Source organism: Pipra filicauda, unplaced genomic scaffold (genome assembly GCF_003945595.2).
Source record: "Pipra filicauda isolate LSUMZ 115617 unplaced genomic scaffold, ASM394559v2 scaffold71_size5581439_pilon, whole genome shotgun sequence".
Taxonomy (NCBI): Eukaryota; Metazoa; Chordata; class Aves; order Passeriformes; family Pipridae; genus Pipra; species Pipra filicauda.
Window position 1 is genome coordinate 1,644,875 of NW_024104887.1, and position 15,330 is coordinate 1,660,204.

A 15,330-nucleotide genomic window follows, 5' to 3' on the forward strand; every position below is an offset into this window, starting at 1 on the left:
GAATGAGCAACACGAAGGAACCTCAGGTGAAAGAGCTGGGTAAAGTCCAGGCCTGGCATGGGGTAACAGCTGTGGCCCTACCAGCAACTCACCCCCAGGCAGTTCCTTTTGGTGACACAGAGCTGGCAAAACATGGTGTCAGGGGCAAGAGGAGCAAAGGACCAGCATCCAGCAGGGATACAATACTTCACTTACCATGAAGGCAGACGAAATGTGGAGCTACAGAGTGATGAAGTGAGGGGTAAGATGTGCTAGAAAACGTGTAAAAATGGCCCTAGTGGGCTTGAGAGTGAGGAGGAAGAAGTCCCCTCAGTGAACATCACACTTCTCCCAGCAGAGTCCTCAGGATGCTCCCTGACCTCCCCTGGAGGGCACAGGCCAGGAGGGGCTGTGGACAGCTGCCACTGCAGTCTGATACTGAGATCTGTGTTGTAGGGACTGGATACACCCTCAAAAAGAGGCAAAGCCCTCAGCAGACTTGGGAGTGGAAGCTGTTTCCTGCTGTGACCCATGGCTGCCTTGCCTCTAGCTGCAGGAAATCAGCCTCTCACAGAAACAACCCTCCGTGGTTCAGTACCCTTAAGGATCCATCCTGGTTCCTGAGGTGTGACAACAGCCAAGGCCACAGGCAGTTACAGAGCTTCACCCTCTGCTGACCTTCTGACCCTGTGCAGCTCACCCAGCCCCTGCCACCACACACTGCTGTCACCATCAGCCCTGCTGCATTTCCCTGGAACCCCTGGCTGTGCTCTCCTGGCTAAAGGGAAGCACCATCAAATCCAGTTGCTCCTTGCACCTCTCCACCAAGGAAACAACTGGGGAACGACAATAATGCAATGAGAGTGTTGACACAAGGAGAGGAAGGGGCAGAACCGTGTGTGTGTGTCTGTGTGGTTGGACCAGCTCCAGCCACTTTGTGCCCAAGCTCCTGAAATCCTTCCTGGAGCAGAGGAGCAGTCAGGCCTGACCAGGGCAAAGGTGACACTGGGGAGAAGTTTTAGGGCACCCTGCATGCCATGCTTCCCCAGGGAGGTCACCCTGCCCCACTCACTGCAGGCTGCCCACCCTTCCCAGCACAGGAACCAGCTCCCCATCCTCTTCTTCACCAGCTGCAGTCAGGATGTGAAACATCCACCTGTCCCCACCCCTGTTTTCCAGCAAGTGCAAGGAATATTTACCACCCAGAACCACCAAAAGAATTATGGCTGGATGCCTTTAATGTTCAAGATACATCACGGTGACCTGAGGAAGAACCAGTAGTAGGAACTGCTCAAACCACCTGTTTGGGTAGGAGCTAGAGAGGTGCTCCCTAGTGCCCACTGCTTCCCATGGACACCTCTAGCTTTTCCAGCCTGGAAAAGAATGTTTTCTGACAAACTTTGTCAGAAGAGCCACCTCTGATCTTTCCAGTGATTTGGTTTACAGCATGACAACGAGCATGAAAACACATCAGCATGTGCCAGAGCCACAACTCTGGAGACTTTCCCTCTGTAACTTGTGAACGTTGGGCTCCTGCTTTTCCCACACTGATGCTTCAGCACTGTAATGCCACACAGAGGGATGGACTGACAAACACGAGAGGACCCTAGAAAGCTCTCTCTGCCCCTGGGCTAAATTTACTCCAAGCACGGGCTGGAAGTGGCACAAGGCTCTCCAGAACAGGCAGAGAGCAATCCTAGACAGCAGGACGTGGTGCTTCCTGCTGTGACACTGCCTCAGGCTCTGATCAGGATCACAGAACTCCAAACTCCCGCAGTGGAAAACACAGGGAATTTGCTTTTAACATTCTTGTGCTGGGACAAAACGTGACCCAGGCTCTGGGTTATAAGATAACAAGGGCTGGGCTCCTGCACACCCCACACAAAGTCTTTGGCACACTCAGGTCACTGCTGTGAAGCTTCTCTCCCTCCAGGCAGCAGCAGCACAGCACAGGTGAAACCGTCACAACAAGGAGAGAGAGAAGCTTCTGAGAGATCTTCAGTTCTTAAAACACTTCAATATTTAAATAGGCAAGTACTCTCATGTGCAAATGATGCTCAGATATGTGTAAAACACAGCTAATGGCACTTGGTGCTCCCAGCTGCACCCCTCCCAAAGGCCTCGGAGGGAGGGGCTTGTGCAAAGTTCCTGGCAGGCCCTAGACAGGACAGAGAACTTCAGACACGGAAGTGTTTTGGGGAGCACTTCCAGACAATGTCACATGCTGACCAGGACGTGAGCCACCACAGACCCAGGTTTCATCCTTCCAGGCCAAGTCTGAAGCCAACACTTCTGTACTCACCACCCTGAGCAGGGTCAGACAAGGGCAGTGATGCAGTTTGGACATCAACGTTCCTAAAATCCCACAGAGATGTAGTACCAGCAGGTGTGACAGCACAGAGGTGGCAGGTCTGGGATTAGCAGAAACCACAGAGCCACACGTGAGCACGGGTGAGCGCAGCCCTGAACACACACAGCACACACCACCTCTGACAGCCTTTAATCTCTGCTGCAGCTCACAACAGGCACCTGGGGCACACCAAGGTCACACAGCTGTGCCAAAAGAGGGGACACGGCCCGGTCCAACGTCCAGGAGCCATGTTTACCTGGCAGGCCCTGTGTCTGCAGGTGGTATCGGCTGAGGGGGCACATCAGAGCCCGTGGGGCTCTCGTACCACCTCTGCAAGGTCACGCTGGTGGCACAGCACAGGCTGTGGAGCAGAGCCCACAGAGGGTATCCAGAGGTCACACCAATCCCACATCCTGTGCCGGCCAGGGGCACTCTGTGTCTGAAGGTCACAGTGGCAGAGGAGCCAGGTCACAGCCCACGGAGTCTACTGGTCATGTACCGTCCCTAGAGGTCACACCGGCAGAGTGAAATGTCACGGCCCGACAGCAGACACACGGTGTTTGCCAACTGTAGGTGCAGGGGGCACCCCCAGCCCTCTGCCAAGCCCCCTGGTGAGACCGGGGAGCTGGGGCGCCCCGCCGTCACTTGAGGCCGTAGATGATGGCAATGCCCATGAAAAAGATGAGCCCCAGCGACAGGTTGGAGAGAGCCCTGACGCGCCCCTGCTCCGCGGCCTCCTCCCGGCGGAGCCGCAGCTGCTCCCGCCGCGCCCGCAGCAGCTGCTCCCGCTCCAGCTGCTCCCCGTAGTGCGCTCGGTAGAAGGCGTCGAAGTTGAAGGGCGTTGGGACGGGCCCGGGGCGGGCGGCGGGGGCGCGGGGCGGCGGCGGGGCGGCGCTGGCGTCGGGCGGGCGGCCCGCGGGCCGGGGGGCATCGCGCAGCTCCTCGGCGCTGAGCAGCCCGCGGTCGTACTTGCGGCGGAGCGCGGCGCTGCCCAGCACCCGGTAGGCCTCGCTGACGGCGGCGAAGCGCGCGGCGGCGGCCGCGCTGCCGGCGTTGCGGTCGGGGTGGTAGCGGAACGACTGCTCGTAGTACGCCGTCTTGATCTGCGCCGCCGTGGCCGTGCGCGGCACGCCCAGCACCTCGTAGAGGTCGCGGCGCGGCCGCGGGGCCCCGGAGCCGCCCGTGTGCGCGGAGCGGGAGGGCGGCGGCGGCGGCAGAGCCGCGGAGAGGAGGAGCCGCCGCAGCCGCCCGAGCGCCGCCGGCTCCATCGGGGCCTCTCAGCGCCCGCCCTCCGCCGCCATCGTGCCCGCCGCGGCGCGCGGCACTGACGTCACGGGGGGCACGGCCAGGGGCGGTGATGTCACTCGGAGGCGTGCCCGGCGGGGACGGTGACGTCACGCGGGATGAGCAGCGATACAATGACGTCACGGAGATGCATGACCAGCTAGGCGGTGACGTCACGCGGAGGAGTGATCAACGATGCGGTGACGTCAGGCGGCGTCGCGGCGCGCGGCAGTGACGTCACGCGGAGGCGGCAGCATGGCGGGCAGCGGGCGCCGGCCCGAGCACCGCGGGCCGCCCGAGCTGGTGAGCGGCGGGACTGGAGGGAGGGAACCGGACCCCTTCCGGGGCTCCCTCCGGGGTCCCTCCCGGGGTTCTGGGCCTCACCGCCCCCGCCGCTCTCTCGTTGCAGTTCTACGACGAGGCCGAGGCGCGCAAGTACACGCAGAAGTACGGCGGGACCGGGTCTGCGGTGCCGGCAGGGACCCGTGGTGGTCAGGGCAGGGGGGTCTCGTCATGTGGGTCTCGTCATGGGGCGGGCACCGTGGCTGGGGAGAATCGGGCCTGGATCCTGCTGGGGTCGGGGGGGGGCCCGGCCCTGCCGTGAGGCATCGGCGGGGTGGGAGGGGAGGGCACGGGAGAGAGAGGGCACCATGAGAGGGTGCGAGGAGGCGTCGCCTGTCGCCCGTGCTCTCTCCCTGTCTCGCAGCTCTCGGGTGGTGGAGATCCAGTCGCAGATGTCGGAGCGCGCCGTGGAGCTGCTGGGGCTGCCCGAGGACCGGCCGTGCCTCCTGCTGGACGTGGGGTGAGCCCGGTGCAGTGGCACACACCGAGTGCCTGGGGCCGGGGGAGGGTGGGAGGGGTGTGTTGCGGTGGGTGTCTCTTGTGAGCTGAAGAAGAGGGACAGGCTGCTGCAGCGTTGTGTCTGGGCAGCAGCACCCTCAGACCAGCCCGGTGAACTCTGCGCTTTCCCTGCTCCTCCCTCCAGCTGCGGGTCAGGGCTGAGCGGGGATTACATCTCTGAGGAGGGGCACTACTGGATTGGCATGGACATCAGCCCTGCCATGCTGGGTGAGCAGACCCTCCTCCCCTGGCACACCCACCTCGCCTCAGAGGTCCCCAAAGGCAGGAGCTGGTTGCCTGAGCCGTGCTCTGTTCTCTGCAGATGTGGCTGTGGAGAGGGAGGTGGAAGGAGACCTGCTCCTGGCAGATGTGGGTCATGGCATTCCCTTCAGGCCTGGCATGTTTGATGGCTGTATCAGGTGAGTCTGTGCCCATAACTGATCTCTCCTGGTGCTCCACAGAACTGCACAGCACACGTGGTGCATGTCTGGTGCATCACAGGTGGGCAGCACTGCCCTTGTCAGCTGCTCTTTGCTCCCTGTGCTACTTGGCTCCATCACTCGGGGGCAAACCTCCAAGGTTTTGGAGGTAGAAGCAGCAGCTCCTGGCAGCTGTTTCTCAAGCACCTTTTGTGCTGGTGAGCTTGGAATTTTGTTGAAGGAAATAAAATTGGGGATATTGTCAGGAGGGCTGAGGCCTGCACCAAGGAGGAGAACAAAGTGTATCTGTAGCATTGCTCAGCAAGGTCAGTCCCTGGATCAAGGGTTTGATGGTTGGTTTTGGGATGGAGGGGACAGAAGCACTTTTCTGCTTAGAGAATAGCTCAGGAAGGTGCTGGGAAGGAGCAGGGACTGTCCATTGCTGATCCAAAAGCTCTGGTTGGGATTGCTCATTGGGAAAACCTGCTTGGCCAGGCAAGGGTCACAGCTGAGCTCTTGACTTATCATCAGGAGTTTGTAGTGATAGGATAAGGAGTGATGGGTCCAAACTGAAGGAGAGGAAATGGAGGTGACATATGCAGCAGGAATTCTTCCCTGTGAGGGTGGGGAGGCCCTGGCACAGGTTACCCAGAGAAGCTGTGGCTGCCCCATCCCTGGAAGTGTCCAAGGCCAGGTTGGACGGGGCTTGGAGCAACCTGATCTGGTGGAAGGTGTCCCTGCCCATGACAGGGTCTGGAATGACCTCTTACTCTCAACCAACCCAAACCATTCCATGATCCTAAGATTTGAGCACCTGGCTTAAAGGGGATGCTTTGGGATGCTTTTGGCCTTGAATAACTACTGCACCTTTTTGGGATTTGGCGTAGTGAGTCTCCAGAGGGGTTTGTGTAACTGCAAAACAGAAGGCAAAGCTACATGAAGGAAATAAAATAATTTCCCTGAGGCCCAGCACATGCTTGATGCTGGAATTCAGCTCAAAGGGAGGTGACAGGCTCTGGGAAGGAACTGATGACTCAGTGTCCTGGGGGGGGTCTTGTTTTGCTCCTCAGTATTTCCGCAGTGCAGTGGCTCTGTAACGCTGACAAGAAATCACACAGCCCCCCCAAACGCCTCTACAGATTCTTCTCCACTCTTTACACTGCCCTGGTAAGTGCCACACTCTCCCTGCCAGGCCTCTCCTGCTCTTGCCTCCTTGCTCATGCCTTTTAGCAAGATATTTTAAGTCAGGTGTTTTAAGTAAATGCTGCTCTGAGGCAGGACTGGCAGGAGCACCCACTGCCTTTTGTGATCCCTCATGGCTCACTGGCTCTGGGAGCCTTGCCACGGAGGTTTTGGGGAGGTGGGAGCTCGTGTCTGGGGCAGAGATGGGGTAACCAGAGGGGTTGTCTGCACTGACACAGGTTTGTGACCAGCTTTATTTCCTGTAGGCCCGAGGATCCCGAGCTGTGCTGCAGCTGTACCCCGAGAACTCAGAGCAGGTACAGGCCATCAGTCAGCAGGGAAGGGGTGTGGGTGCTGTTTGGGGCTCTGAGTGCATCATGTTCCTCCACATCAGCTCTGTGTCTCTGTCCTTCCTGCCAGCTGGAAGGCTCCTCGAGAGCTCAAAGAAATAACCTGTAAGGAGAATACCCTGTGCAATTTCTGTTGCTTGGTAGATTTTCTTTGGCTGAGCCTTAAAATCAAAGAAAGTGGTGGAACACCATCTGAATCTGCTGTCCTGGATTTTCTTCTGTGTGTCTGGGCTATAGTCACCAGCACTGCACTGTAACTCCCCAGGGCTGGAAAATCCAGCCCAGTATCCCTTTCCAAGAGAGTTAACCCAGGGTAGACTGAGGAGCAGGGAGAACCAAACAAAGGCAGGGAACTGGTGTCTGGATGCATCTTGGGGATGCACAGTCAGCTGTGGTCCTCCCAGAGGTATCCTGGGCATTCCTGGGGGATCACTGCTAATTAATTTTTGCATGTGCTTCTCTTTCTAGCTGGAGCTCATCACAGCCCAAGCCATGAGAGCTGGATTTACTGGGGGAATGGTGGTCGATTACCCCAACAGTGCCAAAGCCAAGAAGTGAGTCCTGGGTCTCTGTGGGTGTGGTTGGGCTGAGGCTTGGGTTTAGCAGTGATTTTTCTTTTTTCCTCAAGCTGTTCTTTTATGATAGAGTCCTAGACAGAGGTTACAGCTTAAATCTGATTCTCTTACAAACCGTCCCAGTCTTGCTTGGGACTGAGACCCACATGCTGAATCCCACCTTCATGCTCTTTATTCTTGTTCTTTCAGGTTCTTCCTTTGTCTCTTTGTGGGTGCATCTGGCACGTTACCAAAGGTGAGGAGCTCCAGGAGGCAGCAGAGCTGCTGTCCTGGCTGCTGGGTGATGTGGAAGAGCTGTGGGCAGAGTGGGAGCCAGGTAGCTCTGTGTGGGCAGATGTGACTTCATGTATACATTTGCTGCCAGTCACCAAGTCCTTCTCTCACAGAATCATGGAATGGTTTGGCTTGGGAGGGACTTCAGCTCGTTCCACCCCTCTGCCATGGACAGGGACACCTTCCACTATCCCAGGTTGCTCCAAGCCCCATCCAACCTGGCCTTGGACACTCCCAGGGATGGGGCAGCCACAGCTCTGGGCAACCTGTGCCAGGGCCTCCCCACCCTCACAGGGAAGAATTTCTTCCCAGTATCCAATCTAGCCCTGCCCTCTTTCAGCTTAAAACTATTCCCCTGACTTGTGCTTTCTTTGGTACAATTTCTGGAAGACCAGTTTGTTCCTGCTCCACTCCCTCCCCTTGCAAATCCCTGTGTTCCCCTTAATTCCCATGGTATGGCTGTCAGCTGTGTCTGCTCCAGAGGAGAGCACAACTTCCTAGTTTTGCTTTCCAGGGCCTTGGTACAGAGTGTGCTGATGAAGAGCTGCAGCAGGCAAAGTTCACCAATGAGAGGTATTGTGTGGGGGTGAAGCTGCAGGTTTTCCTCAGCAAGGAGTGGGAAAAGCTGGGTTTTACTGGGGACCACAGTGCTGCCGTGTGGGAGGGGAGGGACTGGGAGAACCTTTGGCAGCCCAGGTGGGCACTGCTTTATCTTCCCCAAGGGCCCAGACACAGGGAACAGAACTGGTTAGTTTGGAGGGCTCTGCCATGGGGCTGTCGGTGCTTTCTGTCCAGCACTGGGCTCTCCAGCTGGGACCAGTGGTGTGGAAGTGGGAATATTTACAGGGATGGTGATGCCAAGCATGGAGGCAGGCTGCCTTGCCTGAATCCTGGTGTTCCCTTTTTCCTGCTGTCCAGTTCTTTGCTTGGCTCTGCTTAGCTGTGGCCTGAGGGGTTTCTCCTGCTGTCCAGGTCTCCTCCCATGGCAGTGGTGCAGGGAGGAGCCCCTCTTGCAGCCAGTGGGAGAGACAGAGAATAAAAACCAGAGGAAAGTCGTCGTGGTTGCCAGGAGCTTGTGGCTGCCATGTTTTCCTACCTCTTACACTGCTGTTCTCTGCTCACTTAGTCTGAGGGGTACCTCGTCTTGGAGGGCAGTAGCAGAACTGGGAAATTTTTGGGAAGCCAGAGACTTTCCCTTCTTGTTTGGAGTAGGGCAGGCAAGGGGAAGGTGGTTGTGCTTGAGTCCGTAATCCCCCAAGATCCCGGAGCCCAGTGTGCTGCTGGTGTGTCAGGTATGGCACAGGGGGCCTGCTGCAGTCTGTAAAGGGTCAATGTCCCTCAGCTCAGAGCCTGGGCTGGAAGCAACCTTCTTCCCCAGCTTTCTGGAGCTGGACCATTTGGCATCTGCCCCAGAGCTGTCTGAGCTTCTCATCCAAGGCTGGTGGGAGGGGAACTCGTTGCTTTTGTGACCCAGTTCTGGGTGACAATCCTCTGGGGCAGAGAACTGTGCCCCCACAGCTCAGTTCCTCTCCAGCTGCTGTCTGCTTTCTCCGTAGGACACGGTTCAAAAACATCAAGGGCAAGTCTGTGAAGAAAAGCCGGGACTGGATCCTGGAGAAGAAGGAGCGTAGACGACGGCAGGGCAAGTGAGTTCAGCCGAGGCTGGTCTGGCCTGCTGTCACCTGTCCAAACTCCTGCCCCAACCCCTCTCCCTTCCCCCCCAGGTGACCTGTGGGTGGTGCTGAGCTGCTCCCTGCTTTTCCCCACAGGGAGGTGCGAGCAGACACGAAATACACGGGTCGGAAGCGCCGCCCTCGCTTCTGAATTGCTCTGGACGCCGCTGCTGTGGAAGGTGACATGTGGGTGCCTCCAGCGAGCCTCCTGTGGATGGCACAGGTGGGCACCCCATGCCTGGGACTTGCTGGGACAGGTCATTGTGGCTCTTGATGGTGTAAACTGGCTCAGGTGCTGCCCAACAGCCAACTGCAAAGCTTCCAGCCCTTCTTGCCTGCTGAAGGTGGGAGTGGCAGACGGTGCTCTGGCCACTTGGTGTCTGCAATGCTGTCACCTTCCTGAGTGCAGCAAGCCAGCTGAGCTCCAGGTCAGCCAGGACATGATATCCAGCCTCCTCACTAAAGAGTCAACGAGTTGGAGGTGTTTGCTGGTCTCCTGTGTCCTGCTTCCGTGCTGGGGAGTACTGAGGTGGGAATATGGCACCTAGTTCCCTGCCAGCTTCCTCTCTGTCTGCAGGTAGGGAGTCAGGTACTGTAAAGCTGTGGATCCCATGAGGGCAAAGCTTCCTCCTGGCAGAAGTGTTATTCCTGGGGGCATTGCTCCCGAGGGTGCTTGGCATCCTGTTTGCTTTAATGCTCCCAGAGTACTGGGGCTGGCTGTACCCCGTCACCTCTTCCCTTCCCCTGAAACAGAGAGGTGCCAGCCAGAGCTTTACAGTTACAAATGTTTATTCTACATAAAAATTCCACAAAATGGGAAGCTGTTTTGCACCCAAAGCTCTGGGAGAAGAAAGGGAGGCTAGCAGGGAGGGAAAAGGGGGAAGGAGAAAAGAGGCAACATACAGTGTCATCCAGCCCAGTGAGACAGAGCAAGCCAGGGTCAAGATCCACATAGAAAACAAGGACACTTAGCTCACAGTACAGCAACAGTACAACTCCACGGGGGGCTCGGAAAGCCTTCAAGTACATTAATTACAAAAAAAACCAATCCCCAGTTCGAGTGCAAGCTGTGCGTGCCCCACACTGCTCGTGGAATACTGCATCGACACGCTCCCGGCGCGGGGAGGGCAGGTGGCACTTGGAACAGAGGTGGTGGAACCCAAAGGACAAGCGGGCGGAGGTTGGGAGGTTGGAAAGAAAAAAGTGAAATGTCTTCCCAAAGCACAACCACACTTGGTGATTTGGTCTGTACATGCAACAACAGGTAGGTAAAAAGGAACTGGACGGGGCTTCCCGTAGTGCAGGGGTAATTATTGCACCAAAACACCCTCCCCTCACAGCGAGGACAGTGTGAGCCTGCCTGTGGGGCAGCAGTGGCAGCCTGCTCCTCGCCTCCCTCGCCTCGGAGCCTGGCTGTGCCACGGCCTGCAGGATCCCAGCAAAGTGCCAGCGGCCCAGACTGCCCCCGCCCGGCTCCTGCTGCTGAGGGGCTGCTGGCAGTGGTGGTGCCAACAAGGAAGGAGCAAGGACCAGAATTCCTCTTGTGCCTTGACGGGGGTGCCACAGCCCTGATGTCAGGTGAGCATGTGCCACAAAAGCCGCTGCTTGGAAGAAAAAAAAAAGTCACCTTGTGCTAGCAGTGGGCATAGCTGCACGGCGGGAGCCTGCGAGGAGGATTTTCCTGCCTGCCCAGTGTTATTGCTTCCCGGAGGAGGGGCCTGAGGCTCTCGCTGGCCCGGCAGAGCGAGCACAGGCAGCTGTGGCAGGGAGCTGCACGGGGGCAGGAGCACGGGCACTCGGCATCGCCTCCAGGTCCCTTGCCTGCAGCCAGACACGTCCCCCCAGAGCAGGGACCTTGCCCGTGCCTCCCTCCTGCCCCTGCCTGCGCGGCCCCGGTGCCCCAAGCCCTTCGGCCCACGCAGGCTGCAGTGCTGGAGCTCACATCCATTGGTGCAGGACCGTGAAAGGGGGCTCTGGCCTTGGATGTTCCCGTGGCCGCACCCCAAGGGGCTTGGGCTGTGCAGTGTGGGGAACCAGGCTGGACTCGCTTCCCAAGGGCGGCTGGATGCAACCGGGGGCTGTACAGTGGGACCTCGGGTGACAGTGGCAGGGAAGGAGCCATGTCAGGGCTGCTGCTGGGCAGGGCTGGCCCTGGGGGATGCAGTGCTGTGTGGTTACAGCCACTGCCTTCCCCCCGCACCCATGGGCACCACACAACCAGTGCCTGAGCCGCAGCACCCCGCCAGCTGCTGGAGCAGCCCTGCCCTGACCCTGGTGGGAGCAGGGAGGTGACACTGCCTGTGGTTGGAATATTGGCTGCCGTCAAGTGCCCCTTTTCTGCTACCAGCACCTGGGCTCAGCCCTGTCCCAGTGCATGGCAGTGAGCCTGGCCCCAAGTGCCTCCCCTGCTCGGGGCTCCTCTGGGGTGCTTTGGCATGTGCACGGGCCAGCTGGAGCCCTGGGCTCTCCGGAGGAAGGTGAGGGCAGAGCCCTGTCCCTGGCCCCAGGGAAATGGGCAGTGGCAGCACAGGACCCCTCTGAGCTGCCAGCAGGACCCCACAGCAGCTGCATCCATCTCCTGGGCATGGCAGAGGTGCTCCCACAGCACCCCGGTGAGGGCAGGTGCCTCATGGGATGGCTGAGCAGAAGGGCACTGTGCCAGGGGCAGGGGGGTGCCAGGAGGTGGCAAAGAGGCAGTCAGGCACTGGCCTGCTCAGGAGCTGGTTGGATAGGAGGAGGAAGGCTGCTACCCCTCGCTTGCAGGGGAGGGTGGATGCAGCAAGGGCTTCTCCTGGGACCACAACAGGAGAGAGCCCAACTGCCTCCAACCCCTGGCCTCTGTGGAGAAGCCAGAATGGAGCAGGCAGATGCTGCCAGGGGCTGTGGGCATCAGTGCCAGCCCCATATCCCAGCAACAAAGCCCAGGCCTTGGGGCAGCAGGAACCAGGACCACTGTGTGCCAGGGCTGAGAGCAGAACGATGAGGCGCCGGTGCACGGCGAGCGGACAGTAAAACTCACTTGGCCATAAACTACCTGTGCCATCCTGCCCTGCCAGGCCAGCAACCAGGTGCAGCACAGGTCCCTACATGGCCTGTCCCTGTCCCCAGGCAACTGTGATGGCCCCAAGCAGCAGCTGCTTATCCCACACTGCTCCATCAGGCACCCACCGCCCACAGCAGCACATCCAGCCCCTGGCACCTGCACCAGAGCGAGGGCTCTCCTGGGGAGGGGACAGCCCTGCCACTGGTGGAGTGACAGGGACGGAGCCCCAGAGCCAGGCACAGCCACAGGACAGGTAGGGCCAGGCAGAGCACACCCCTGGGGAAGGACCCCGGAGAGAAGCAGCCCAAGGGAAGGTGTTTGCAAGCACAGACGCGGCTGACAGACATGAGAGCTCTGGCTAGAGGTGATGAGGAAGCTGGGGAGGTTGACTGGGCACTGCACTCCCGAAGACCCCTTAACACCTGCCTCCTGTCCCTCCTCATCCTCAGCTGTCTCTAACACAGACTGCCCAGCACAGGAGGAGCAGCAGCGTCCCAAGGGCGCCTCTGTCCCCACCTGGTCCCAGCCAGCCCCCGGGGTGGAGCAGTGATGAGAGCTCGGGTTCCCCACTCCAGGGTCCCCCTCGTGCCCATCACCGTCCCCCGCCCCCCGCCTGCGCCCCGGGGCCGGCGCTCCCTCCACACAGACGCACCGCACCGCACACACAGCGTCACAAACAACCATGCATTAGAAACTGAAATGCTGCTGGGAGGCTCCGGGGCTGCGTGGGTCGCTCCGTGTGGCTGCAGCCCCATGGCACGCGCGGCTCCGTCCATCGCACACAAACAGTCCCGTGGGGTGAGTTTAGCCGAAAATGCCGCCGAAGGTGGAGGCGATGACGATGCCCAGGATCACGCAGCAGATTATGATCATGATCTTCTTCTGCTCAGGTGTCCCAGTGGCAGCAGGGAGAGAGGGGAGAGGGGATGGTGAGTGTTGGGGCAGGATGCACCCAAGAGCTGAGGTTGCAGTCTGCCCTTGTTCTGCTTTGCCCCTGGTGGGCTCTGAGAAGCATCTTGGGAGCCAGAGGGGTCCTGGCTGCCCTGGGTAGGCATGAGCACCCCAACTCCTGCTTCAGCCCTGGGCTGGCCAAACTGAGCTGGTGGCCCCTGGGTTCCTGTGCTGATACAGGACCGTGTTGGGAGCGGGACAGGCAGCTGGCACTGTGCTGTGTCTGAGCTGGACCACGCCTTTTATCTATTTTTTTTTGGCAAGGGGTATGGCTCTCACAGGAGGCCTGGCCCAGGGGATCCACCCTGTCCCTTTTCCTCTCCCCAGGCAGCAGGTCTGCCCCATGGCTCATTGTCATCTTTCATGCAGCCTGTCCTGGGAGCTCTGCCTCAGCCGTGCCACCCGCAGGCCATGGGCTGCAGACAGTGGTGTGGGGTAACGCAGTGCCCAGGCACTTGCGAGGCTGTGCCACCCTGCCCGGGGCAGGCAGAGGGGCAGGCAGGCTGCCAGCAGAGCCCTGCCCCCGGGACAGAGGTGTCAACAGTGCAGGCAGGGGCGGACGGGCCCCAGACAGAGCCGTGACTCACCCGTCTGGCTTTGCTCTGGTACTTCACCGCTTTTTTGGTGTCAGACACAGCCCTCTCCACGTAGTCCACCGAGTGCTCCACGTTGTACTCGATGCGGTCAATCATCTCTCCCTGCAGAGCGAGGACACAGCCCACGCGCCCGCGCGTGTGCCGGCGTGAGCTCCTTCCTGCTCCGCTGCTCCCCGGCACCGGGTGGGCACTGCCCTGCCCGGCAGCCCTGCGTGGAGAGAGCGACTGTCAGCTGCCTGCAGGCTCTGGGTGCTCTGGGGTGGGAGCTCTGGACGGCGTGCCCTGTCCCAGAGGACCTCTGTGCACATCCCAGCAGGGACACAAGCAAGGGAGAGGGCCGAGGCGGTTCCCAGCCCGGTCCTGGCCTGGTGGCCACCCTGTCCAATATCTCAGGTGACACCAAAGCCACAACAGGGTCTACATGGACACCGCGCCGCATGCTGCAGAAACCAGAGGCTCGGCAGAGAGCAAGGACATCCCCAGCAGTGCCACACGGGATGCTCACGAAACCACGTGCATGCAGGGACCACCACTCCAATCCACACAAGCGCTGCTGTGCTCCCTACTGCAGGGACGGGCTGGAGGTGTGGGCTCCTGCGGACGCGGGGACATGGGCTGGGGTGAGCTCCCCCAGCCTGTCCACCTCCTTTGACCCCATCCTGACTGTGCAGGGAAGCAGCCAAGTCCTGCAGCAGTTGGACAGGGCTGGCAGGGGCCAGTGGCTCAAAGCCCAGTGCCCTCCTGCATGGCATGGAGGTAACTGGAGCCGCAGAGCTGGGGGCTCATGGCCAGCAGGTCTGCAATGCCCGTTTCTCAACCTAATGCTGGACAGCATGGGGAGGACAAGCCTTTTGAAGCCCAGGGTTGCTGTGCTGTTACCCCCCAAGCACTGATTCCACCAGCTGTTCCTTGCCTTGCCTAAAGGTGCTGCTTTCCTTTCCACCTGTGCTATTCCTGGGGCAGAGGACAGCTGCCAGCCCTGCTGCCAGCCTGGCATCCCTCTGCTCCCAGTGCTGGCAGCTCGGAGCCTCTCACCCCACAGGGCAAGGCAGGGTGCTGGCACTGACCAGCCCTTAGAGCAGGGCAAGGAACCACAAACCCCACACATCTGTCATGCAGGAGCAGCCATGCAGAGCAGAGCATGCAGCACCACGGGGCTCAGCCAGTGGGCCTTTACCTGCCACTGACGTCTCCTCAGGCCGTGGCAGCATGGTGGGCAAGAAGGGGGGTGAGCACAGACACCGGAGCACGTGCCCGGCTGAAGGGCCATGTGCCGTGGGCTGGCAGCACCTCGAGCTCACCCATCTGGGCCCGATGCTCAGGGGAGATGGAGAAATCTCCCCCTGCGTGGCAGCCACCCACTGCCCTCCTCCAGAGCCCATCACCAAACCCCCCACCCCAGGCACGCAGCACCCCCAGCTGTGGGGTGCAGGGCGGGTGGCTCCAGCCCTGGGGAGCCCAGCTCAGCCCCACTGGGAGCCATGTTGGTCCTAGATGTGGTTTTTCCTTTCAGCACCCACCCAGGAAAGGGACCACTGTCCCCCAACCTCCCCACCCACCACAGGGACCCCCATCACCCTCCAGCTCCCCCAGGTGAGCGGCCCCTGGGCCGCAGCACCTCCGTACCTGGCTCTCCACCAGCATGGCCATGTCCATGAACATGTCGTGCAGCTCTCGGATGCTGTTCTCCAGTTTGATGATCTCGCTGTGCCGTGTCTCGATCTCATTCAGTGCCTGCTTGGTGATGTTTGAATCCATGATGATCTGCAAAGGAGACAAGGCCGTTGAGCACCGTGTCGAGTCCCAGAGGGACGA

At 59.8% G+C, this 15,330-nt stretch overlaps 3 protein-coding genes across 3 annotated transcripts in view; 1 reads left to right on the forward strand and 2 right to left on the reverse strand.

Moving 5' to 3' along the window:
* Nucleotides 1-1,199: 1,199 nt before the first annotated feature.
* DNAJC30 (DnaJ heat shock protein family (Hsp40) member C30) lies at nt 1,200-3,895 on the reverse strand. Its single transcript, XM_027734454.2, has one exon. It carries the CDS (start codon nt 3,595-3,597, stop codon nt 2,971-2,973), a length of 627 nt encoding a protein of 208 aa, XP_027590255.1. The 5' UTR covers nt 3,598-3,895; the 3' UTR covers nt 1,200-2,970.
* BUD23 (BUD23 rRNA methyltransferase and ribosome maturation factor) lies at nt 3,544-9,411 on the forward strand. Its single transcript, XM_027734451.2, has 12 exons — nt 3,544-3,916; nt 4,023-4,060; nt 4,320-4,415; nt 4,599-4,681; nt 4,776-4,872; nt 5,943-6,039; nt 6,321-6,371; nt 6,873-6,958; nt 7,169-7,214; nt 7,767-7,825; nt 8,809-8,898; nt 9,022-9,411. The coding sequence occupies exons 1-12, from the start codon at nt 3,869-3,871 to the stop codon at nt 9,074-9,076; spliced, it is 846 nt and encodes a 281-aa protein (XP_027590252.1). The 5' UTR covers nt 3,544-3,868; the 3' UTR covers nt 9,077-9,411.
* Nucleotides 9,412-9,696: 285 nt separating this feature from the next.
* Nucleotides 9,697-15,330, reverse strand: part of STX1A (syntaxin 1A) — a 66,191-nt gene continuing 60,557 nt past the window's right edge. The window contains exons 8-10 of the mRNA XM_039389271.1: nt 15,142-15,279; nt 13,507-13,617; nt 9,697-12,850 (exon numbers count right to left, since the gene is read on the reverse strand). Coding sequence (XP_039245205.1) covers nt 12,773-12,850; nt 13,507-13,617; nt 15,142-15,279 — 327 coding nt within the window. The 3' untranslated portion in view covers nt 9,697-12,772. The remainder of the gene's footprint in view (nt 12,851-13,506; nt 13,618-15,141; nt 15,280-15,330) is intronic.

Excerpts from the sequence above, each read along its gene's own strand:
- DNAJC30 (XM_027734454.2), bottom strand. The coding sequence starts at position 3,597 with ATGGAGCCGGCGGCGCTCGGGCGGCTGCGGCGGCTCCTCCTCTCCGCG.
- BUD23 (XM_027734451.2), top strand. The coding sequence starts at position 3,869 with ATGGCGGGCAGCGGGCGCCGGCCCGAGCACCGCGGGCCGCCCGAGCTG. Across the intron at positions 3,917-4,022 it reads ACCGCGGGCCGCCCGAGCTG|TTCTACGACGAGGCCGAGGC; the intron begins GTGAGCGGCGGG and ends CTCTCGTTGCAG. Across the intron at positions 4,061-4,319 it reads GCGCGCAAGTACACGCAGAA|CTCTCGGGTGGTGGAGATCC; the intron begins GTACGGCGGGAC and ends CCTGTCTCGCAG.